General features: G+C 35.7%; 2 protein-coding genes across 2 annotated transcripts; both read left to right on the forward strand.

Annotated features, from left to right (window-relative positions):
* The first annotated feature begins 1,416 nt into the window (after positions 1-1,416).
* Positions 1,417-13,154, forward strand: adgrg4a (adhesion G protein-coupled receptor G4a). Its single transcript, XM_039665738.2, has 25 exons — positions 1,417-1,538; positions 1,760-1,845; positions 2,053-2,667; positions 2,755-2,852; positions 3,921-3,979; positions 5,147-5,192; positions 5,300-5,331; positions 5,455-5,606; positions 5,786-5,871; positions 5,944-6,008; positions 6,095-6,243; positions 6,396-6,522; positions 7,128-7,234; positions 7,329-7,533; positions 8,110-8,275; positions 9,116-9,265; positions 9,401-9,520; positions 9,819-9,864; positions 9,988-10,091; positions 10,882-11,003; positions 11,073-11,341; positions 11,432-11,531; positions 11,977-12,257; positions 12,494-12,595; positions 12,860-13,154. The coding sequence occupies exons 1-25, from the start codon at positions 1,531-1,533 to the stop codon at positions 13,021-13,023; spliced, it is 3,459 nt and encodes a 1,152-aa protein (XP_039521672.2). The 5' UTR covers positions 1,417-1,530; the 3' UTR covers positions 13,024-13,154.
* Positions 13,155-14,120: 966 nt separating this feature from the next.
* On the forward strand, positions 14,121-17,606 carry vgll1l (vestigial like family member 1-like). Its single transcript, XM_039665739.2, has 4 exons — positions 14,121-14,359; positions 15,670-15,858; positions 15,943-16,341; positions 17,071-17,606. The coding sequence occupies exons 2-4, from the start codon at positions 15,672-15,674 to the stop codon at positions 17,109-17,111; spliced, it is 627 nt and encodes a 208-aa protein (XP_039521673.2). The 5' UTR covers positions 14,121-14,359; positions 15,670-15,671; the 3' UTR covers positions 17,112-17,606.
* Positions 17,607-24,806: the final 7,200 nt, after the last annotated feature.

The following is a 24,806-nucleotide window of genomic DNA, read 5'->3' on the forward strand; positions in this document are numbered from 1 at the left end:
GTTTGACATTTTTTTCTTATAAGAAACGCCCTTATATAGTGTTTTTAGAATAAAGACCTGGAAGTTCAATAGAATGTAATTACAGAATGTAATGTAATTCATGTAATTAAAAAAAAAAATCAGACACTGCTTCCACCAATGGTATCAATAGGAATGTTAAAAAATACCTTCTAAACTGTTTAATAAGTAATACAATGGTCAAATATACAATACTATAATCACCATTTTTTAGTTGTTTGATATTAATTCTTAAAAAAGGCCTATTAATTATAAAATATGTTACATGTGGTTTCATACACTCTAAAGAATGCTAAAAAAAAATGCTGGGTTTGGTTGTTTCAACCCATGTTTGGATCAAATATAGAAAACCAAACCGGGTTTAAAAATTTGATTATACAATAATAAAGAAATGTTTAACCAATGGTTGGTTTCATCATCATTTGGCCCAAACATGGGTTCAAACAACCCAACATTTTTTAGAGTGAACGTATATCACAATGGCAGACACATTTGGATCTAATAAAAGGATTTATAAAATATTCACGAAATATGTACAGTATGCAAATGAACAAATGCAAATATATAAAGAGAATTGTGTAACTGAGCTCAGAGAATGGCTTGCAGCTAGACAGACCATATAAAATCTAATTAAATTTGTTTTGTTTGAGCTATCTGGAAGAACTGATTCTGATCTGAACACCAAAGGAGGAACATTACCTGAACTGTTTGCTTAAGATCTAAAATAACTTCCTGTTAAGATGGTAGACACATTCTGCCCACATACATGCAGAACTGTTTGTGTAATAAAAACATGAACAGTTCCTTATGCACTGTCATGTGCCTTTATTTATTTATTTATTTATGACATTAACATTATTTCATTTCTAAATACAGCATAAATCAATTGTTAAAAAACATGTTATGTGGAAATTTCAGTGATTAACCCTCACAGCTCATAATCACATGGTCTGTTTTTACTATAATCCCTATTACAGAACAGGATACAAATGCATTATACGCCCTACAGTATATCAGAAACATTCCTCCCATAGCAAGAGTCAGTATTTCAGCACACAATTTGCACTATTAATCTTTAACTATAAGTGAGGTGTTTCTTCTCCCACATTCATGAGTGATAATCGTAAACAGAGTCTCAAAACAAGCAAACATCACAATTAAAATAAGCATGCTGGGTCTCGATTATGTGAAAGCGTAATATTCACGGATTTATAAAACGAAAGGGTTAAACTAACTGATTCATAATAAGATTAACTGGTTCCGGAAACTGTTCCTTATTGACCCATGCACGGATCCTTTTATGTTTATTACTCTCTTTATGATTAATAAATAACTTATCAACAAGAGATTGGGGCGTGGATTTTGTCTCCTGCAGGAGAGGTCCTGCGCTGGATATATTTAGAGGACAAAATACCCTCAAGTCATACTTTTCTAGGTTGAATTTGTTGGTTTACTTTTACTATAGTTTACTTTGTTTTATACTGAAGTCTTTTTCCATTCCAGAGACATGTCATGACACAGTAAGTAACTCATGATTAAAGAAGATAGTTATAAAAGTAAAATGTATTTTTTTTTTATCTTATAAGTTATATAAGATGACAACTTAATAAGTTGTGCTCTTTATAGATGGTTTGACTCTTTAACGTTTCTTAAACAGTTTTATTACTGTAAATCCTTTTTTGAATTTTTTTTGACACTGTAGAAATGAATATTTTTTCTCTCTTTCTTATCATGCATGCAGATATACAGATATCATGCAAACCTTTAAGAAATGCCTACCTGTGAGTATTTACATATGGATTTTGGGCTTCTCTCTCATGTGTACAGGTACGATATTTCACATTATCAAAAATCGTCCTTGCATTATGTAAATATTTTTTTCTCCTCTATCCTTGGAAAAATGGTCTTTTGTAAAGTTTTTATATTGCTAAAGAGGATATCATTTGTTGATTATGAATGTACTTAGGATATAGTTTACTCAAGCTCTTATCAGAATTTATAACTGAAAATCGATACTTAATCTGTATCTTTTAGGCACGAGCCTATGGGGGAACAAGATGGGCTTTAAAACCGGATCCTGTGTTTGGCAGCTGAATAATAAAGTTATCATCCCACCTTTAGAGGAACTGACTGTTTGTGTCAGCCTCATGAAAAAGATTATTACTTCTGAATGGACTGCTTTTGACTACAAAGGTCCAGGGCAACAGCACGTGGAGCTTGGCTTGGCTGGAGATGGGGGAAATTTAAAAGCTTACCTCTTTGGGAAAGAATGGATAGTTGCATATGACCTTCCAAAAGACAAGTGGCACACAGTTTGTCTGACATGGTCGAGTCACACTAGGCTTTTCCAAATGATCGTTAATAAAGCCATATTCGAAATTCATTTGAATGAAACGTCACCCAGGTTCCTTGCCGCAAATGGTACCCTGACATTGGGGGTGTCTCACAATTTTGTTGGAGGTGCTATTGATTTTGAGACCGGGAAAAACTTCCTTGGAGATATGTCCTTGTTCCGAATGTGGGGAGTGCAGTTGAGTCCACTGCAGCTGGATGCATCCAAATGTGTAGATGGGAACATTATGACTTGGAGAACGCAGGACTGGGATTATCTGAAGTGCCCACCAGTACAGGATGACAGCTTGAAATGTGGTGAGAAACTGCTGGAAAAACTTGTTATATGATGTTTTGAGCTATTGAAATTGGACTCTAATGAACTGTATTTTTAAAACATTTCAGAATCGTCAAAATATAAAATTCAAATGAACACAACTATTACGCAAAACACCAATGATGGCAACACTGAGAAAAAAATCCAGGAGATAGTTCTACACTGGGTAAGATTATATTTGCATATATAAAATGTTATAATATAATAATTCACATTTTCACTTGCATTATACTGAATTTATTTACACACACATATTATGTGTAAATATTTTTAAGAACATAAAATTATTTATACTAAACTGATAAGCTGAAAGAATTTCACACACATTTGAGGAACAGACCCAGACATCTCTTTAAGGTATCTTTAGTGTCCCAAGTTATTGTAACTGAGACGTTAACTGTCTACCACCTGTAAAACTGTCGGTGTATTAAGAACTATTTGTTTATGGTCCATTGAAAAAGCATGAAAAACATTGTTAAACCCTTTCCACTAAAGATCTGTAAATTTTATTTGGATGGAAGGGTATAGTTTTAATATATATATATATATATAGCCTATATTTAATTCTGTCATTCAAGTAATCCATGTGACACCAACACAAGGTCGTTCTTTGTGCAAAGAAACACATAATTTACCAGTTTATTTACAAAATATTAATCTCCAATGTGTGTACTTGAGGTTAAACCTTTACTTTAATGATATCTTATATTTCTGCCACGAACACAAAGGGGGATTCAGTAGCGAGTGTGAAAAAATAATTTATTTTGAAGAGCGACAAGAGGGTAAGAGTCAGGTGAAGCATGTGCAGATGATGTTGCTATATTGGTAGCACAGGGCAACAGTGTCCTCCAAGATGACCCCAGCTGACAAACAATCCACAGAGACAGGAACAGAAAAATCCAAAGGAGACGCAGTGACCAGGGAGACTAGAACAACACAGCAGGGTAACACCACTGTCTATGGGTAACACCAAACGATCTGACAACATAAAGACGGATAGCACATCACATGCATTAAATAACAGGGCTATGAGCCTCGTTGGGCTGGGCTGATGAACACTCGTAATGAGTGGCATTGATTAGCTCATCAGCAACATAGCAATCAACAGACACGGCAGGCACACACTGAGAGAATGAGTCAGAGAAATCCATGAATCGTGACAATTTCACTTAATTTTCCATGTATTTCTTGCTGTGTTTATATTAAGATGTTAGTATTTTTATTATTATTTCAGCTCAAGCATGTTTTCCCAGTGCATATATCAGTGCAGTCTGTGTTCCTGTCAAACTTAAGGTAATTGTTTCATTTTTTTAACAAAGTAATTCAGAGGTTTTCAACCCTGCTCCTGTGGCCTGTTGCATAAAACTGGTCAGAGTTTCAGTATTGCTTTAAATCTGACAAAATTACACAAACCCAACCAGGTTTAGATCAGCTTCAGTGGCTATAAACCGTGTCACTGTTTGATCATGAGAATAGGCTTGTTTTAGCCTTGCCTCGCCTTAAAGGAGTAGTTCACTTTAAAAAAACTTTTGCTGATAATTTACTCACCCCCATGTCATCCAAGATGTCCATGTCTTTCTTTCTTCAGTTGAAAAGAAATTAAGGTTTTTGATTAAAATATTCCAGGATTTTTCTCCATATAATACACTAACCAAACGGTTCAAGGTCCAAAAGATGGTTTCAGTGCAAACTGCAAACTGTTCAAAGGGCTTTAAACAATTCTAGACGATGAATCAGGGTCTTATCAAGCGAAACGATTGCTCATTTAAAAACAAAGTTTAAGTTTTATTAAGCTATAAATATATACTGTATATATACATATACATGCCTATAGATAAATACAGTATTCCACAGCTGATTGGTCCAGTTTTGGTTTGGGACCTCATCTAGAATAAAACCTGCTCCAGAACAGGTAAGGTGAGTATAAAACCCACTAAAAAAAAAATCCACCTTCTTGATCCCCAAAACTCAACTCAGTTTGCTCAAACTAAACGCGAACTTACCTGAACCTCGAACCAAAACTATAGCTTTGTACAACAGGCCAGGCCTCTAGAGACCCACACTGCCCTGCATAGTTTATATCCAACTTGCTTCAGCTTGTGATTTTCCAGAGAACAGCTTGATTAGCTGGTTCAGATGTGTTTGTTTAGGGTTGCAGCTAAACTCTAGGAGAGGGGTTGAAGACCTAACTAACTAACTAACTAACTAACCAACTAAGCAATAAAATAAAACGTGTTCTACTTGCATTTGTTTGTTAAAGTAAGCATATGACATTAGCGTGTCCATGTAATTTTTATTTCAAGTGGCAAATTTTTTATTTAAAGTGCAGTTAAATAATATATATATATATATATATATATATATATATTTTTTTTTTTTTTTATTTAACTCCAAAGTTACGTTGACTTTATGTCTAAGAAAGGTGCTATATTTTTCCTTATCTGTGCTCCAATTTAACAGTCAAACAGGAGCTGGTTTTATTGGACAAAAGAAGGGGGGAATTCAGGTACAATGTTTTTATTACTGACATATATAATTTATATCTTAATGTTATAACATTGTGTTTTGCTCAAATGTGTTATAAATATTACATTACATTATGCTTTTTTCCAGGGTAGTGGAAAGCCACAAATCAAGACACAATGGTAAAAAAAATCTTCATATACCTTCAATAGCTTAATACATTTGTATCACAGAAATGCAATAAAATAGGAAGTTTATGCTTTGTGTACGAGTCAAATCATCTCATGAATCTATTGTGGTCTTAGGTTTGATTGTGTGGTGTTTGTGAGAGTGATACCTGGAGCTGATGTGAGTGAAACAGTGTCTAAGATACAGACGTTGTTAATAACCACCTATAACTTCAGCAAAAACATCTCCCTGAAAACAAATCCAAATTCTATAAACATCCTCTCAGTAGGTATGTGTGATGGGAGGTTATGGATCAAATTCAGTCGATAAAAACTTAGTCTATAAAAAATTCTATATATAACAATAATTTATCATTTAAGTATTAAATGTAATTGAACTGTTAAAAATGTTTTGCAGTATACGTTGTCCTATGTAATCATTGAATTGATTCACTAAATGTTTCACCAGATTTTGGAGACATTTTTTATAGAGTCTATCTCAACCTAACAATGAGTGGCAATATCACAAATCCTAAACACACTATACAGAAATGGGTAAGTAAATATAAAAACTTTATAAAAAGTATATTTAGAGTACACGTTTGTATTTGATGTACTTCTCTTCAGCTTCAGGAAACACTGGGAAAATGCAAAATGGACGTTTTGAATCTTGTGCTAAAAGGGGAACCCAAGTAAGTGTCCCAACACTAAACACATGGAACACTCAAATGCAGATTAAATAGATGCTGTATCAATAATCAAATCAAATCTTTGTCAGGTACATCACTACTTTTCAGGTTCAGACATCGGCACCTGTGAATGTCACGGCTACAGAGAGGCTGATTTTTGAACTCTTAACAAAAGGATACACCAGTGCTACCATCAATATCAGTGTCCCAACTGGAGAAGTCAAAGTCAATCCTATAGGTCTGATTTAGGCCTTTTACTGGTGACCAAGCATAAAATGAAGGAGACAAATGTTGAATATTACAAGAAAAAAAAATACAAATCACTGTTGTAAATGTCTAATAGAGTTAAAATAACTCCTGTTTCTCAGTTTAAGCTGTTTATTGTTACAGATCCCGGTTTCTGTCCAGAAGAGAAAGTGGATACGGTGTATGGTATGTACATATGGCCTAGCATGCCTGCTCAAAGCCAATATGACATGGGGTGTGAGCGAGGGACTGAAAGTGCTACAAGGTTTTGGTAAGTACTGCACATTGTGCAGCAAACAATACAGGTTAATTTAGCTTTTTTTTTCTTGTCTTAATATATCGGCATCATTCATTTACACTTTTGATGTATTAAAAAAAATTGATCTCCTGTTTGTTTTAATGGAATTTAAAACAAAACAAAGAACATGCAAATCTCCATTGTATACTTTAAAGTGAAATGCTTTGTTTCTATAGAAACAGTTCAATAGCCCTAGAAAAACATTTAGATAACTCCAATTTGCCATGTGTTTATATTTGCGTCATTCAGCACACAACCTATACACACACACAATCCTGTGCAGCTTTACTGATTATATATCTTATCTTTTTCTTGTGGAAACAATATCCTTTAATTGAATAATTAACTTCACTCCTGACAATGCAAATATTAACTCTTAAACTGACCAGGATAGCAATAACTCCATTCACTTGAAACAGTCTCTGACTTCTGTTTATAAGAGTACAAGAAAAAAAGCTCAACTCAATCATTTCAGGTCTAAAACTGTTCATTATATTTCCCTCAGTTGCATGGTACAGTCTGGAGAATACATTTTTAAACAGCTGAATGAGAATAACATCTCTTCCCATTTTATTCAGTAAATTAAACGGGACAACTGACAGAGCGGTTTGGGATCCCCCAGACATGAGCAAGTGTTTAAGGACGGTAGATTTTGATGATCTGGAAAATATCACAGTTACAGTTGGTAAGTTATCAATATGGGTTTTTAATTGGGTTTTATTTGTTAGAGAAGACAAAAGCACACTTAAATCGACCACTTTAATGGCATCTGTCCCCAGACAACTCAGCAGACATTGTGAACATGATTGAGGATCTGTTAAGTGAACAAAGCGGTCTGAATGATGCTCAGATGGACATTGTGCTTGAAAAGCTGTTTAAGGTCACTGAGGTTGGAATCTTGACCACAGACCTGTCCAGCAGCATTACTGACATTGTTTCAGAGATCTGTTATATCACAAATAATCCCACCCAAGTCACTAATAAGTAAGTATTCAAGCAGACATTTTGTATTATGATACAGTTGGTTTTGCTTCTATAATTTGCTCCACACTGAATTTTTCAGCCAATATTTAAACACCCTCATGTTGTTCCAAACCTGTATAGGCCTAGATTCTCATTTGTGGATACAAATTTTTAAAATTAAAATATAACGTCTAAGTTGCTATAATATGGCTTTAGAGGACCAGAATATTTAGCAAAAGAGTTGTATTGAATCGACAATGACTTTTTGTCTATTTGGAACATGACAGCCCATGGTCACCATCCACTGTCATTGTATAAGGATGAACATTTTGCTAAACTTCACATTTTGGGTTCAACAGAAAGAACTCATTTGAGTTTGAAACAGCATGAGGATGGGTAAATGAGGAGAGAATATTTATTTTTGCGTGAATACCCCTTTAACTATTTAAAAAAGGTCAACATTTCTCCACTGAAACACCCCATTATAATACCCCAATTGTTATTGAGGTGTAGATGTATATATATATACCCCAGCCCAGTATCTTATTTTCCTGCTGTCTTCACTTCATTGTGGATCTCTGTCTTTGTGTGTGGTAGAGTTCTTTCCATTACAGACCTTATGGGAGACAGGACGGTTTTCACGGGAGATGCTCATAACATGACAGCACCTTCATTAGCACTGCAGCTGATCAACCCTGACACCCCTGAGTTCCATGGCCTCACATTTGAGGTGTCCTCCTTACAGAATGATAGCACCCCTGAGGTGAGAGACAAAGAGAGATTGTATATCTAACACTGCAAGAGACCAAGATCATTATGGAAACTTTAGTCTCTTGGCGAAAATAGAAGTGTGATATTAAAATATCACAGTACCTTTGCAAATGTGTTTTCACACTATTGTGACCACAAGGTGTCTGTGTCCTTGTGTGTGTTAATGGATCATGTTATTCAAATTGTTATTTTAGCACCATTTACAAACCTGGCCTCTGATTTACTTTTTACATCTAGTTAGATGTAATCGTATTCAGACACCATTATGATATTAAAGCTGAATTAAATTAAACTCAAAAAATTACATACATTTTCAACGCATTCTCACCCCAAGGCGTCACCTTTGACCATGCTTCAATATTTGACGTTTTAGGCGCCCTTTAGCGTCACTTACATGACGCGATCCTACGGCGTCATCTAACTGACGCTAAAGGAAAGCGTCTGTTAGAGGACGCGGTTAGGTTTAGGTGTGGGGTGGGGGTAGGGTACACGCGATCCTAGGGCGTCATCTAACTGACGCTAAAGGGCGCCTAAAGCGTCAGATATTGAAGCATGTCCAAATGCTTCCCAAGGCGTCAGTTAGGTGACGCCTTGGGGGTGAGAATGGGCTGACATTTTTTAGTGTGTTTCAATTCGAAACACAGGGGTTTAAAAAAGGTGGCAAACAAGTTTAACAAGTAAACAAGAAACACCTGGGGAAGACTAACCAACAGGGGAAACTACAAAACTACACACACGGCCACATGACACAGACCATTTTCAGCCATCAACATTTATAAAAGTGTGAACTTGTTGTTCTTGCAGTAATGTTTTCTTCCCATCCGTTTTGTAGATATTTTATGATGAGAACTTTACAGAGCATCCAAACTCAGGAACTGTGGCTTTCATTTCCCTACCCCCGGCAATTAATATTTTTTTCCCAAACAATGAAGCCAGGCCTCGTGTTCAGTTCCATTTCTATGGCAAAGAAAATTTCTTTAAGGTAACGTACACTCCTTAAACTGGTGGTCAGATAACATATTTTCCTCACTTTCAGACAAAAAATAAACCACTTGAAGTCCACTTTAAGGCGTTTTGTGAGAATCAGTACTTCTGCTGGCAATTTTTTTTTATCTAGGACACTGCAATCAACATGACGCTGAACTCTTATGTGGTGTCTGCCAGTGTAACCAATGCCACAGTGAGCAACCTTGAGATCCCAGTGCTGGTCACTCTCCGCCATCTCCAAACTAAAGAGGTCTGTGTGGATACAATCAACCAACCACCACCAAATCAAACCACAAATCAACAGTTCAACACCATTATTGGTTAATTACGCAACTGTTTGAACACACTTTAGTAAACAGTTACAATAATAAGCTACCAGTACCACTAAATGCATGATATCTTTTGTCAACAAATATCTTGATAAATATAGCTTCCATGGCAGCTGTAATGAATTCACTATGACAACCCCTTGACAATATCACAGATTTATAGTCTGATCATTAAAGTAATATTTCACCACACTGTCAATGTCCTTTTTTCCTCTACAGGACCGGGACAGTGTCAGGTGTGTCTACTGGGACTTCAACAAAAACAGTGAGCTTTGTGATACACATTTTTGAAATTCAACATTTAAGACTGTCTACTCTATATTAAGAGAGCTCTTCATTTTGGTCGATGTCCCTATGAAAGTTCAATGGTTGTTTGAATGTCTCATAGATAAGAAAGGTGGATGGAACGATACAGGATGTGAGACAGTGAAGTCTAATGCCACTCATACGTCCTGTTCCTGTGATCACCTCACACATTTTGGAGTTCTTCTTGTGAGTTCAGTTTTGTTTGCCCAAGACATAGACAGTCAAAGTATTTTTATAAAGTACACAAAGTTTTACATTACATTTTTGGTTGTGTGAAAATAAATGTGCCTTTGCAACAGCACAAGGTCAGTGAATGGCTTTAAGTACTATGTACTTACATTGAAAAATAAGTAGAATGTTGTATTGTAAAACACTTTTTGCTGCTATTGAGGTGTAATCTGGGTAAGGTTAGGGTCAGGTATGGTGGTATGGGTAGGTTTAAGGGTAGGTTAAAGTGTAAGGGATGGGTCAGCTGTGTAATTACCGATGTAATTACATAAATTAGTTACAGCTGTAATTACATGCTGGTATTTTAAAAATATAAGTACAATGTAAAAACATGTATGTACACAATAGGTCCATTGTATCAAATTATTTGTTTCAATTAAAGTACATAGTACTTAAAAGCCACGTAATATAAAGTGGGACCAAACATTTTGAAACTAAAGGTCAGTGTTCATTTATGGCAAATGACGCACTCTAAAAAATGCTGGGTTGTTTCAACCCAAATTTGGGTCAAATATGGACAAACCCAAATGTTGGGTTAAAAATGTAATTAAAAAATGTTCAGTTGAAAGTAAAAGTTGAAGTTGGGGTAAAATTTTAAAATATATTTTTAACCCAACATTTGGGTTTGTCCATATTTGACCCAAATTTGGGTTAAAACAACCCAGCATTGTTTAGAGTGTGGAGATGTGCACAACATTTGCATAATTAATGCAAAGAATTTGATTATTGTAACCATTCTGTCTCCCAGGATATCTCTAAAACTCCAATAAACCCGAAAGATGAAAGGATTCTGACTGTCATCTCATACCTGGGCTGTGGCATATCCTCCATCTTTCTTGGAGTCACACTGTTGACCTATTTGGCCTTTGAGTGAGTTCATAGACTCTTTTACATTATGTGTTCAGCATCCTATGTCTTACATGTGTTTTCTTACCTCAGGAAACTGAGGCGAGACTACCCTTCAAAAATCCTTATTAACCTCTCCGTGGCCTTGCTAGGGTTGAACATGTTGTTCCTGGTGAACTCCTGGTTTGCCTCTTTTAACAACAATGCCTTCTGCATTGCTGTAGCTGCCCTTCTACATTACTTCTTCCTGGCTACCTTTACTTGGATGGGACTGGGTGCAATCAACATGTATCTGGCCTTGGTCAAGGTCTTTAATTCATATGTGCCATCTTACATGCTCAAATTCTGTGCTCTTGGATGGGGTAAGGCAAACATTTTTAAAATTTTTCCTCTTATACTGTGGAGTATATAGCAATTGAACATAACAATTAAAAAACACTGTTTCTTTGCAGGTTTACCTCTGCTGGTTGTAAGTTTAGTGCTGGCCATTGATATAAATTCATATGGCGCTGACCTCTCTAGAGCACTTCTCCAAGAAGACTCCACTGCAATGTAGGTGTCAAACAAGCAATCATTTATATTGGTGCCAAAAACAATAACCATTAAGCAACCTGATTTCACATTCTGAAGTTGGCCTTCAAAAAAATCTGAACATTTCTGATCATACAAAAACTAATGAATAAGGTTGTACAAATTTTCTCATGTCATTGACATGAGACTGTGTTGGAGGAACAATGTTGTTGGAATCACATTCACTGTGATGCTTGTCCAGGTAATGAACGAATGATAACAGTATTGAAAGCTGCTGTGACAGCCTTCCTAAAGCATGTGATTATATTCAAAGAACAAAACTGAATGGTGCTCTTATTAAATATAAAGTTATCATCCGTCGGTGTGCATGCTAACATAGTTATCACTGGTTATTTTTTTTTTACAGTTTTCGTTCTTGGTGCAAAGAGGTCTTTATGGTCATACTATCTCTTTTCATCTTTTTCAGCTGCTGGGTAAAGAATGACGTGACCTTTTATGTGACGGTGGTTTCGTTTGTGACCCTGATCATGGTCTGTAATATCTGCGTGTTTGCTGTGGTGCTGGCACAGATCCGTAAGATGCAGGTCAATAAGCCTGCCAGCAACAGAAAAGGGTTCCTGCATGACCTGCGAGTGGTGGCCAGCCTCACCTTCCTGCTGGGACTAACCTGGATACTAGCCTTCGTCGCCTGGGGCCCGGCCAAAACACCCCTGCTGTACCTGTTCTCCCTCCTTAACAGTCTTCAAGGTAACACCAAGGGCTGCTTATGCCTAAGTAAAGCTAATGCATTCAAAGTATACTGTGCACATATAGTAGGTGCAGTGAAACCTGATTTATATTATACAGGTTCATCAGATAAGCAAGAATGCAGAGTTTATCAAAAGATGTTTTGTTTTTGAATTGTAATGTTCAAATGCAAAGGTCAAGTGTTTTTTGTTGTTGTTGTTTTTTTTTTGTTTTTTTTTTTTGTTGCTGTATTTCAGGTTTCTTTATCTTCCTGTTTTACTGTCTGATGAAAGACAATGTAAGGAAGCAGTGGAAGACACATCTCTGCTGTGGAAGATTCAGGCAGACTGAATACTCAGGTTTGGCTTATAACTATACTTAACAGTCAAGCTATAGGCCACTATAATGAAAAGAAAGTGGCTATTGTAAATTATAATAATATTGTATATTTATTCTGTATTATACAAAACTATAGCAAACACCCAAATGTAATAAGTGTTGTAGATTAAAATTTACTTAAAAAGGAAACAGTGTCCCATCTACACCTTTTACACGGAACCATCAATTCGAATTCCTTGGAAAAACGTATTTTAAAAATAAGTAATAATTTTAATTTTAACCAGACTGGAGTCGTTCTGTGACACCAGGGGCCAAAGCGAAAGGTGGTCAACATGTCTCTTCACCATCCATGAAGTCTGAGACTACCAGTGAAAGGAAGATCTCCGAAACCTCAAACTCGGGGGCCAGCCACCATGGTGACTTCCTGGCACAGGACAGAAAACAATAAAAAAAGGAAGATGAATTCTGTGTATTTATGTAAATGACGACTTTGGAAATTTCCAGCCGAAATTCATGAAAAAGCTGATTTTTTTAACCTCAATTTAATCTCTCTGGAAGAAAGAAAAAAAATGAAACCAACAATTTATTTATATCAAAGAAATGATTACAATTAAAAATTGTAATCATTTCTTTGATATAAATAAATTGTTCGTTTCATTTTTTTTTATTTCTCTCAGAGAGATGAATTAATGAAGCCATGTGTTTAAACTGTTATGAGTGGTGTCCTTCCAGTGAATAATATCTATACATTAGCCATCTGTGAAGTGACAGCACTTTTTTCCACCAGAATTATAGTAGCTAATTTTGACATCAGACAGTCAGTATACGCCTTATTTACGGCAGCGCCATCTTTGATTTTTAATGAGAATGAAAGCGAGGCTGTGAGGGATAGGCATCTCTTCAATGGGCTGTACTGTTATTCAATGTGTTTTCGGATTGTTCTGCTCATGAAACACTGGAAAAATATCTTTCCAAGAAATTTCACTTGACAAAAAACTCCCGACAATGTAAGCTGTGGAAAATTGTAAGTAATCTAGCCGCTTTATTCAGCTTTTTACAGCGGATGCCATTGGAAACACGGTAAGTCTATCCCTCACATGCAGCCTCATTTTCGGTCTGTCATGGCGCTGCTCTGAATAAGGTCTATTAAAAAAGAAAAATACTAGCAGTCTAAAACGTTTTAAGAAATCAATTAAAATGTTTGTTTAGGTTTTTGCAAACATAACCATAACTATTTTGCATTCACAATATTTGTTAAGATAAATTGTGGCATTAATAATATAATGAGAAATAAAATGGTGGCACTTTTTATTACAGTCCTGTTTCGCATAGCGTAGCCTATAGCAATTTCAAGTAGCCTACTAATCCTGAACCTAAACCTTGTAGTTGGCTACCTTATGTTACACTTTCTTGGGTAGGGTTACTTACTCTGTAAGCACATGTACTGTCTCGCAGAATCTGTCAAATATGTAAAAAAAAAAAAAAAAAAAAAAAAAAAACATAATTTCTGTCAGTGTCTTTTTTCCGGAGGTGACAGTTAAATGGTCTGACTTGTTCAGTCACATTCTACTCATACTGGTTAAAGTTCACAGATTGACGCCCCATATTTAAGGGCAAAAACTGAAGTAGTTTCTCTTAGTCGAACATTTCCTCATAGAGAAACGATTGAACTGATTTAACTGCAGCCTGTTTAAACCTCATGCAATGACGGATATCACCTTTACTTTAGCAAGCGGTTCGTGTTGCAGCGTCTGATTAACTCGATATTTCACGAATTTTACACGGTGAGTAAAAGCTCTAAGGTGTCTATTTCCATAGTCTTTTCTTTCTTTCTTTTTTTTTTTTTTTTTTTTTTTACAATGACTGTAACATAAGCCTAACGTTAATTTACAAAACTTTCTTAATTAAATCTGGAAACGTAGCGATAAAAGAGCAGGATATGATAGCCTCTTGTAAAGTGTTCTGTCAAAAGTTAGGAAACATTACAATTTATGGAAATAAATTACAATAAGATTTATTATAACTAACAGGATCTAACAATAAACAATAGGCTACGTTTGTTACATTATTTAATAAACTTTGTTAATGTCATAGTTAAAATCCAGCTGTTTATTGTTTGCTCACAATAAACAGTTCATGTTGCATTAACTAATGTAAACAAAAACAACCCCTGATTTTAATAATGTAGCCTATTAGTAAATGTTGAAATTAATAAAAAAATCCAGCTGTTCGTTCTTAGTTTATGTTAACTAAGGTAGTTATCTAATGTTAACTAATGAACCCTATGTAAAGTGTTACCCAATTTATTCATGTTTTTGAAAAAAGTCTCTATGCTCACCAAGGCTGCATTTATTAAATAAAAAATCAGTGCAAACAGTAATATTGTGAAATATATTTATAATAATATGATATATTTATAAATAATATAAGTAAATAGAATAATAAAATATTTTTTGGGGATTATGTGACACTGAAGACTGGAGTAATGACGCTGTAAATGCAACTTTTTCAATATATGTAATTTTATTTTACATTTTTTTTATGAAGTTTGAAGCCCTGTTACCAAAATTAGATTTTTTGTCTTAAAAGAGGACAATTTAAAAATATGTTTTATTCTATACATTTGACATCATTTAATGAACAACATCTATATATATATATATATATATATATATATATATATATATATAGGTATATACACATATATATATCGACGAATTACGATGTGTTCAATACAATACCTACTTTAACTTTTTAGTTCTCATAACTAGATGAGCTCTGATGCTTTTTTAAAATAGGCATTTCTGTGATGCTCTGGTCAGAAAAACTCATCAAATAATAAATAAATAAATAAAATATTTATTGTATCTCATAAATGGTAGGCATACATCATTTATATTATTGGCACATTAAAATACATAAACACTTGATTAATTGATCAATTCAGCTAAAATACAAATGGCTTTAAAATATCCCTTCCTTGTACATCGCAAAGAACATCATAAACTCATTAGAATGAGAAAACATGACGCCATGATATGTCATCACTGCTGGATACATTGATAAATGATTGCACACCATTTCTGCATATCAGTGATGGAGGAGGATCTAGGATGTCCAGTGGCTAAGATTAAGGAGGAGTCCGGTAGTGTTCTCCTCACCTACTTCCAAGGAGACATCAACAGCATGGTGGATGAGCATTTCTCCCGTGCTCTAAGTAAAGCAACTAAACCGGAGGGAGAGCACTCCAAAACTAAAAGAAACCGCAGATCTGCTCAGACAAGTAAACAAGTCCTCTCAAATTTCCTTTTACATTAAATATTTGACTTGTTGAATGAGTTAAAACATTGAGTTCTTTTTTTTTTAGATGAACTTGGTTCAAGTCAATGGGAAGCACAGTCACAAACTAGGTTTCAGTCAATGTTTCCTTCAGAACATCTCCGGCTCAGAACAAGCAGCGAGTCTCAATCAAACCATCATTTGCCACTAAATCTCCCTGCAAACAATGCTGTTCTGTGGTCAGGGGATTCTAGGCAGGGTATGGGTCTTGCTCTGCCCCCCATGATGTACCCCCCGGCTGTATCCTCTGATGGTTTGATGGCAGCCGAACAACAGTACTCTAATTCTCTGTTAAACTTGCTCCACAACGATCGTCCTGACATGAGCACAGTTATGGGACCCTCCTCTAAACAAGAACTCATGTCTGGATGGGCAAAGTATCCTGGATTTGGCGACCAGATGGCTTGTGATATCAATCTAAACTCTGGTAAATGCCCTTATTTTACCATCCTGTTTTAATCACACCCACGTAACCATACAGTACCGTTCAAATGATTTTTTTTTATGTTTGGGATTTTTTAAAGTCTATTACACATATTTTTAGGTTCATTCCTGCAAACCTGTTTTTTTTTTTAGCAGCCGTTACTTCAGTTTCTTTACTGATTATTCTTGAAAAATGCTTCCTTACTGAAATGCATTAACTTCTTTCAAAACAACAACAAAAACACACTGACCTCAAGAAATTCAACGGTACTGTATAGGCTACTTCACGAGTTCACATTTACATCAATTAAACAGAGTAAAGATTATGCGTATTTGGCGTGCTGTCCAGGGGGAGGGCTCCGAGCTCGGAATTTTTGCCCGAACCCAGAGTGCCCCCCGTTGTTGTAAGAGTATTTAGGAGAAGAAGTGAGGAGATGGGGTGGTGGTGGGATGCTGTTAGACTGTCAATGAACTGAGTTAAGTTTGCTGTATATATACACCTCTTACTTCATTGATTGGGAGTGCGCTCCACTCGTGTCTAATTAGGCTTGGCCTTGATTACCTGAATGTGCTCCACCTGTGTTTAATTCTGAACATGCTCCTCCCGAACTTTGTTAGTAAAACATCATATAATTATCTAAAAGTCGTTACATTAAAAGTTGACATTGTAGTCTTTCTAACATATATTTGAATCCTCAGTATTTTAATTAAGTCACTTGTGATTTCCTTTTAGGTGTTCAGGTGATTGAGAAAAAAGATCTTTATTGGTATTAACTCAAAAGATTTGAGATTTAAAAGCAAGAATAAAGAAGTCTTTCATCGCTCTTTCATTTAACTGAACAAGTGACTAATGGACCTTGCAATGCTTCACCTGGAGGCTTCTGCACATCCAACCTGTTCAGAAACAAGCTCTTCGTGTACCAGATTGCCCTCAGGCCATATGGTTAAAGACGAACATAGAACGAAACACACAAAATGTAATCTGTGTTTGTACAGTTTTTTTTTTTTAAATTCCATTTGTAGTGTCAGAGTTTATTTGTTGCAAATGTGTACAATTTAGTTGATTTTATGTTTGTGTTGCATTTAATTTGTAATGTAATTTGTCTTATAGGCTGCTGTGAGTTAATAACTTTGATTTGAAAACATACATTGATCACATACACAAATGTATAAATGTAAATGTACATGTGAAGAGTTCAGATGCAAAAGCCTCTAAGTGCCATTTGAAATTTTCTTCTAGAATGATCATTTTTATCAAGCTTGTATATTTAAGTTTAGTGATTTCACTTAAATGGCAATGATAATTACCTATTAATTGTTATTTAAGTGAAATTACTGAAATTAAATATACAAGTTTGATAAAAATCATTAAAGAAGAAAATTTCAAATGGCATTTTGAGGCTTTTGCGTCTGAACTCTTCATGTATAAATGTATCTAAAAAGAGGTTTAATGGGCTTGAGTATACAGTAAGTTGGTAAAATGCAGATGCAGTTTCAATTTGTAAAAACTATATTTATTCCTATTTGATTATTGGTTTTCAAGGATGAGAGCATGTTAGACAACTTGTTTATGCTGGCATTTGTCTAATTTGGCTGTTTAAATTGCAGGTAATACTGTAGTTTGATTGGATGCACTGCCTTTGGTGTCAACAACAAAAATAAGAGTTTTCTACCTTTCAAAAAGTGTAAAAGTGTATTTATTTTGCTATCCTAACACATGCACAATTATACATTTATTATTAGCATCTATCGTTGTTTTTATGCTATCTGTGCTGCTGTCAGAAAGATTTTTATGTCACTAACCACCAACGACTTGAAACTTTGAGGCAATTTTGAGCCAAAGTTGAAACTACTTTGGCTCAGTATTTTATTGGCTTTAAATTTAATAAATGGCACATTACAACATTTTGTCGGTGATACTGAAATACATTTTATTTGTAATTTACAGCATTTGAAACAGACTTGGTTTTTATGACATTGAAATGACAGGCATGGTCTACTGATGAAAACACAGACACTGCACCCTAGTGGATGACAACAACATTGCAGTGCATCTCACGGTAAAAATACATTACTTCTAGCAGCATGATGTGAAATTGGTATGTCTTTGAGTCAATCTTAATCTCACACTATGAAGCTATCAAACTGAACTCCTCTGCCATGAATCTAACTCATGAACGCAGATGTTGGAACAGCCACCTCCACACCCCTGCTTGAGGATTATGGATGTCCTTGTACTATATTTAGCAGTAACCATCCGGTGGCACACATGTCCCTTTCCAAATAAAATTGGCCAAGGCGAAGCTTGGGTCTGCGCTCATCTCTGGCTAGAAACATTCACACAATCATCGGTCACTTCACATTTCATTGCAATACGGGAGTACAGGACTACTGGACAGAAAACTTTAGTGACTTGACAGTGTTTCAAGTGTCCTGGTCACTATACTGGGGCGTTAGGACCCACACAGATCACAGGGTGAGCACCTCCTGCTGGCCTCACTAACACATCTACCAGCAGCAACCTGGTTTTCTCAAGAGGTCTCCCATCCAGGTCCTAACCAGGGTCAGCCCTGCTTAGCTTCATTGGGCAACCATTTCTTGGGCTACTGGCCCAGTAGTACTGGCCACATCTCCCTGTATCAAAGCCCTTAATTCCTTAGATGTTTCAAAATCGGCAGGTCCTGATGATCTAGAACCGTACTTTACAGTAATTGTCCCACCTTTGACTATTTTTTTTAAACCTTTCCACTTATATGGAAATCAGCTTTTGTTTTTCCTCTGTTTAAAGGCGGAGATCCCCCAAATAATTACCAGCCTATTTCCAAGCTGTCAGTCTTGGCCAAAGTCCTTGAAACATTAGTCAGCAATCAATTAAAACAATTTCTGTCTGTTAATAATACCCTGTCTGATTTTCAATCTGGTTTTAGAAAACAACATAGCACAACTACGGCAGCCTTAAAAGCACTAAATGATTTTATTGAATCTGTAGAAAACAAGAAATACTGTGCAGCCTTATTCATCGATCTATCAAAAGCATTTAATACTGTTGATCATACTTTACTGATACAAAGATTATCTACTCTTGGATTATCTAAACATACTATTGGCTGGTATAATAACTATGTTTCAAACAGAACTCAATACAGACAGAAGGTTTTATCTCTGGTTCACTTAATGTCATCAAAGGTCAAGTCAACCCTGCTGAAAAATCCAGCTAAAACCAGCCAAGGCTGGTTGGCTGGTTTTGGCTGGTCTCCCAGCCTGGTTAGTTGGTTTATCAGGCTGGTTTTAGAGGGGTTTTGAACACTTTTTCAGCTGGTCAGGCTGGTCTTAGCGGGTCAAGTTGGTAGCCAGGCTGGGAGACCAGCTTAACCAGCTAAGTCAGGCTGGGAGACCAGCTTGACCAGCTAAGCCAGGCTGGGTGACCAACTAAAACCAGCTACTTCCAGCTTAAACCAGCTAAGACCAGCCAACCAGCCTAGGCTGGTTTTAGCTGGATTTTTCAGCAGGGAAGTCAAGTCACATTTATTTATATAGCGCTTTTCACAATACAGATTGTATCAAAGCAGCTTCACAGTGATAACATGAAAGTAGCACAACACAGATCAACAACATTGCTAAACACTAAATAACCCCAACTGAGCAAGCTCAAAGCAAGCCAAAAGCAAGGCGACAGTGGCAAGGAACCAAACTCCATCAGATTGGATGGAGAAAAAACCTTGGGAGTGTGTGCCTCAGGGGTTAGTCCTAGGACCACTCATATTTACTCTCTATAAATAATATTGATCATAATGTTCATTGATGTAAAGTTTCATTAATGCTGATGATACTGTAATATAGTTCAGCATGCACACCCAATCTAGCTCTTTTTTAATTACAGCTTGCATTTGATATTGTTCAGCAGCATAACTTAATTGAATTAAAACTGGCTTTAAATGTGGATAAAACAAAATCAAAGTTGTTTAATCCATCGACTTTTATATCGGTACTATGGTAAATAGCTATAGACCTTATGCACCAGAGAAACGTGGGCGCCGTCATCTTTAGAATATTGTCTTTGAACTTCCGGTTCTGTATATTTCTATGGCATTGCTGTGGATTTACTTATTGTAGAGTTAACAAAAGTTATCATGAGCATTGTAATGTTTATCATAAGCATTGTAAAGCAGATTTCTTAACAAATGTCGAACGAGATTTTTTTTACGAGCAGTTCATTCATAGGCTACCTAATACCTATGCAAGATCGCTGTGGAAATACAGACCGGAAGTCAAAAGACGAGCGCAACGCTGAAAAGGGGTGGGGCTACATAAGGTCTATACAGCCCATTCTCACATTTTGACCATGCTTCAATATCTGACGCTTTAGGCGCCCTTCAGATGACGCCCTAGGATCGCGCGTAACCCTACCCCTACATCGGGCTGTAGATGTTTTAGCTATAGTTATGTATTTGATATTGACATTTTATATGATTTCTAGTGTGTGTATACATATATTGTTTGTTATTGTATGTTATTTGTTACACTCAAACGTGAGCGTTGGCTGTGTCTGTCGGTTTTGGCCAGGATGCTCTTGTAAAAGAGATTCTTAATCTCAATGTGCTTCTTTCCGGGTAAAATAAAGGTTATAATAATATCACATATCACGCAATGGCATTTCCATATCACCTAATGAACACTTTACTATCTCTCACAAGAGGCCACATGACAAATCGTGAATGAAAGGGAAGCACCGCAACTGACTCAATAAGTCACATGACAGTGGCAACATAGTGGATATAGTTTGCCCATATTTTATTTACACTTGACTAAACACATAAATAGGCCCACAAGTTTAGACGTCCTTTAAAAGTTCTTCATCAAAGTAGTACCTACACTGACAGTATAGGCTATACATGATTTCGGACGCAGCTGCACATTAAAAAAAACTCAACTGCTGCCATCTTGCACCTCATTTATCGATTATAGTGAAACATCAGAAGACTTCTGCATTAGGTAAAACGATATTTCAATTGTCCACTTTAGACATTTAGTCTACTAATGCTTGAATGAGAGTCAGTTGACATGCAAATTATTGCATATTAGTTGACATGTAGTTGCAAAGTTACTAGAATAGTCTGGTTTTAATATTACTTCAATATTGTTGCAATGTTCATTTTGTTGATTGGTGATAGTGTTGTACATTGCAATCAACTATTTTTTCAACAGAACATTAAAGATAACATACAGCTACAGTTATAAAATATTTTCAACTGGAATCAGTATTTTGTGCCGGTGTTTATTAATTTGTCGAGTCGCTGTTTAATCACAGGTTAATACAGTCAAGCCCTTTACTAGATTTCATCAGATGTTCTCATATTTTGTCTTACTCTGCTGCTTAGCTCAAAAAAGCATGAGGTTTGATCTGCGTACTCTCAGTTTAATGAGAAATGGTCTCATTTGTGACATTGTTTATTTAAAAAGTATATTTTTTAATTTTTGTGATAATGTAGCCTACTGTAGAAGGCAAATTGGATGTATTTCACAACTCCTCTGGCATTTCGGTCTGCCATTGTTATCCAGTCAAGCCTGTTCTCTCCTCTTCACTCACACAATCTGTAATTCTAATATTGTCTGCAGAGATAGGCTACCTCAGAGAATCCACAGCACACAACTCAATTAGTGTGCTGACATATAGAGGGATCACCTTTAATAGGACATATTTAATTTCTGCCACTATTATATTATTATTGTATCTTATCTCTGTTGTCTGTGCTGCTTAGCCAATTTCCATGATAATGTGTCATTTCTAAAACAATGGTCTGACATTAGAGACTAAATAGCTGAGAACACTGACCTACGAGTATCCGGATATAGCATTATGTTAATGCTGATATGTCTGTTTTAACTGCAGTGTCTCTCTGACAGCACTTCACATGTGGTTTCAGGAAGACAGAAGAATCAAGTTCCAACACAATGTTTAATGATAAATATCCACAAGGAAGGCGCACAGGGTAACGGTGATCAGACAGAGAATGAATGTAAGGGACTGGCTTATACAGCAAATCAGCCTGTTCTCACGTAAATGCGTCTGTATAACACGCATCGTGTATTGTCGTGTAATTTATAGCCTACGTGAAAATGAGTTTTTACGTGCATATGAGATGCAGTTTTTCACGTGCATTTGAAACGCAGTTCATTCGTGTGTAATACACACGGACCCCACACCACTAATTCTACCCAAACATAATAAACACACACCCCACCCCACCCCAAAGCCTAACCAATGCGTATCATATGCACGTAAAAACTCACTTTAGCGTATAAATTACACGACAATACACATGCGTGCTAAAGAAGCGTTTAGTGTCACAGCTGATGAGCTAATAAGGAGCAGGAAGATAGCACAAGCCTATTTGATGTAATATTTACATCTGGAAGATGTATTTTTAAGAGTGTTTGCTCATCAGCAACACGTCTATAGGACGTCTCCTGTTAGATGTCAAATAGATGTTTAGAAGATGTCAGTTTAACATGCATTCTAAATCATTACATCTTAAAGACATCTTCTAAACGCCTATTTGACATCTGACAGGAGACGTCCTATAGACATATTGCAGATGAACAAACACACTTCCAGATGTAAATATTACATCAAATACACTTGTGCTATCTGGGGAACAGGAACATGATGAACATGAAAACAAACTAAAAGTCCATGATAATGAAACTAACTGAACATAATGTGACATTTATAAGGTACTGCTGCTGCTGTTTTAGGGCCTGTTCACATATCGTGTCTTTTGCTCACTCAAATTCGTTATTTCAAATGTAGGCGTATGGTATGCACGCTCAATAGTGCAAATACTTAATTTGGTGACCTTTTATGCACTAATTTGTGCAGGACACCCTTGAATATGTATATCAACTAATAAGTGAAATAAGTAAGTCAATAAGAGTGAGTAGTTAACAGATTAAATAAAGTTGAACTATACTCCACAGTGATGAATCCTAAAACAAGCTACAAGCTGCATTGGGATATAATACAAACAAAGTATAGGCTACAGAAATAAATATCTAAAGTAACTTAAATAACTTTGGATCTGTTATATTATGACAGTCCGACTACTACGTGAGGCCAGTAGGCTAACATTAAGACAATAAACAGCTCGATAATTTACATCAACCAAACAGTAGCCTAATCATGTGGCAGATAACTATTACTAAAGCTCAATAAATAAATAAATAGCCTTACATTGTATCATGAACGCACACCACTGAAGATAAACACTAAAGGTTAAGATACAGGAAGATATGATGTAGCCTACTCCAATTGGTCGGGAATTTCTAACTCACACCAAATATGTCATCTCAGCGTCACCAATAAGTTCGTCGCTTAAGACCGGTGTTTTAAGTAAAGAGAACTACAATTTACCTCAACAAGGACATAATAAACGACACTCATCTCATTCGTTGAGGTGGAAAAACAAGTTCTTTGTGACATGCAAGATTTATTGTATAAATATTTAAATTAGCCTATGCAAAGAAAAGGTATGAGTCTAATGTTTTTGTCAATGTTAAGTTTTAAGTTAAAATGTTTGAAATTTTAATATAAGTAGGCTACATAGTAAAAATAAACTTAAGTAATAAAGTAAAAAGCAACTTAAAATATGCACTTTAATATATGCACGCGCATACACTCTGCAAATGTCCAGTAGAGTCTTTATTGCTTTCATATCTTAGGCCTAATGTAAAAAAATAAATAATTTTTTTTGATGTGCCAAGTGTTCCAAGTCACTCTATCCAAGAGTGCACACTGCATTGTACAGAGGCACCCGCGCAACCACTTGCATTTTCCTATCAACAGTGGAAACAACTTAAAATAATCTATCCTTTCTGGTCATACAGAAAATAAATAAATAAATACATCATCGGCAACAAGGCTACTTTTATTTGTGTAAACTCACAATAACAGGAAAACGTTGTGCTTTTGTAAAGTAGAATAACAATCAGGCACACTTTCATGATCTCTGGAGTAAAAAGATGAAAAGTAGCCTAGTATTTATTTAGGAGCCACAGGCAGGGCCGTATTAAGAGCTCACTGGGCCCCGGGGCTATGAGTTACTGCAGGGCCCCCCCACCACTTTAGGTCACCAACTACATGAGCTAAATGTTATATTATTATAGCCTACGAGTCATTTTATCCATGATATACTTCACAGTTAAGTTATGTTACTTTTAACATGATTTTTTTATCATATCAAAATGTATTGACTAAAATTTCATAATTATTGTGACCAATTTCAATATCACCAAAAAATAATAGTAGCTTAAGAAAATAATCTCAAGCTTACTGATGACAAGAGTCACAAATTAAAATAGAACAAAGGCACAATAAATCGACCTATGAAAAACTTAAAGCACTGAATAATATTATATAAAGTAATCACATATACAATACATGGTTTTCACTACAAATTCAACATTCATTCT

The sequence above is a fragment of the Pimephales promelas genome, chromosome 9 (genome assembly GCF_988280905.1).
Source record: "Pimephales promelas chromosome 9, fPimPro1.hap1.1, whole genome shotgun sequence".
Taxonomy (NCBI): Eukaryota; Metazoa; Chordata; class Actinopteri; order Cypriniformes; family Leuciscidae; genus Pimephales; species Pimephales promelas.

Bases quoted from the DNA above. Each gene is read 5' to 3' on its own strand.
- adgrg4a (XM_039665738.2), top strand. The intron at 6,244-6,395 runs GTCTGATTTAGG...TTATTGTTACAG, and splicing joins AGTCAAAGTCAATCCTATAG to ATCCCGGTTTCTGTCCAGAA. The intron at 11,004-11,072 runs GTGAGTTCATAG...TTCTTACCTCAG, and splicing joins TTGACCTATTTGGCCTTTGA to GAAACTGAGGCGAGACTACC.
- vgll1l (XM_039665739.2), top strand. From the start codon at position 15,672: ATGGAGGAGGATCTAGGATGTCCAGTGGCTAAGATTAAGGAGGAGTCC. The intron at 15,859-15,942 runs GTAAACAAGTCC...TTTTTTTTTTAG, and splicing joins CCGCAGATCTGCTCAGACAA to ATGAACTTGGTTCAAGTCAA. The intron at 16,342-17,070 runs GTAAATGCCCTT...ATTTCCTTTTAG, and splicing joins TGATATCAATCTAAACTCTG to GTGTTCAGGTGATTGAGAAA.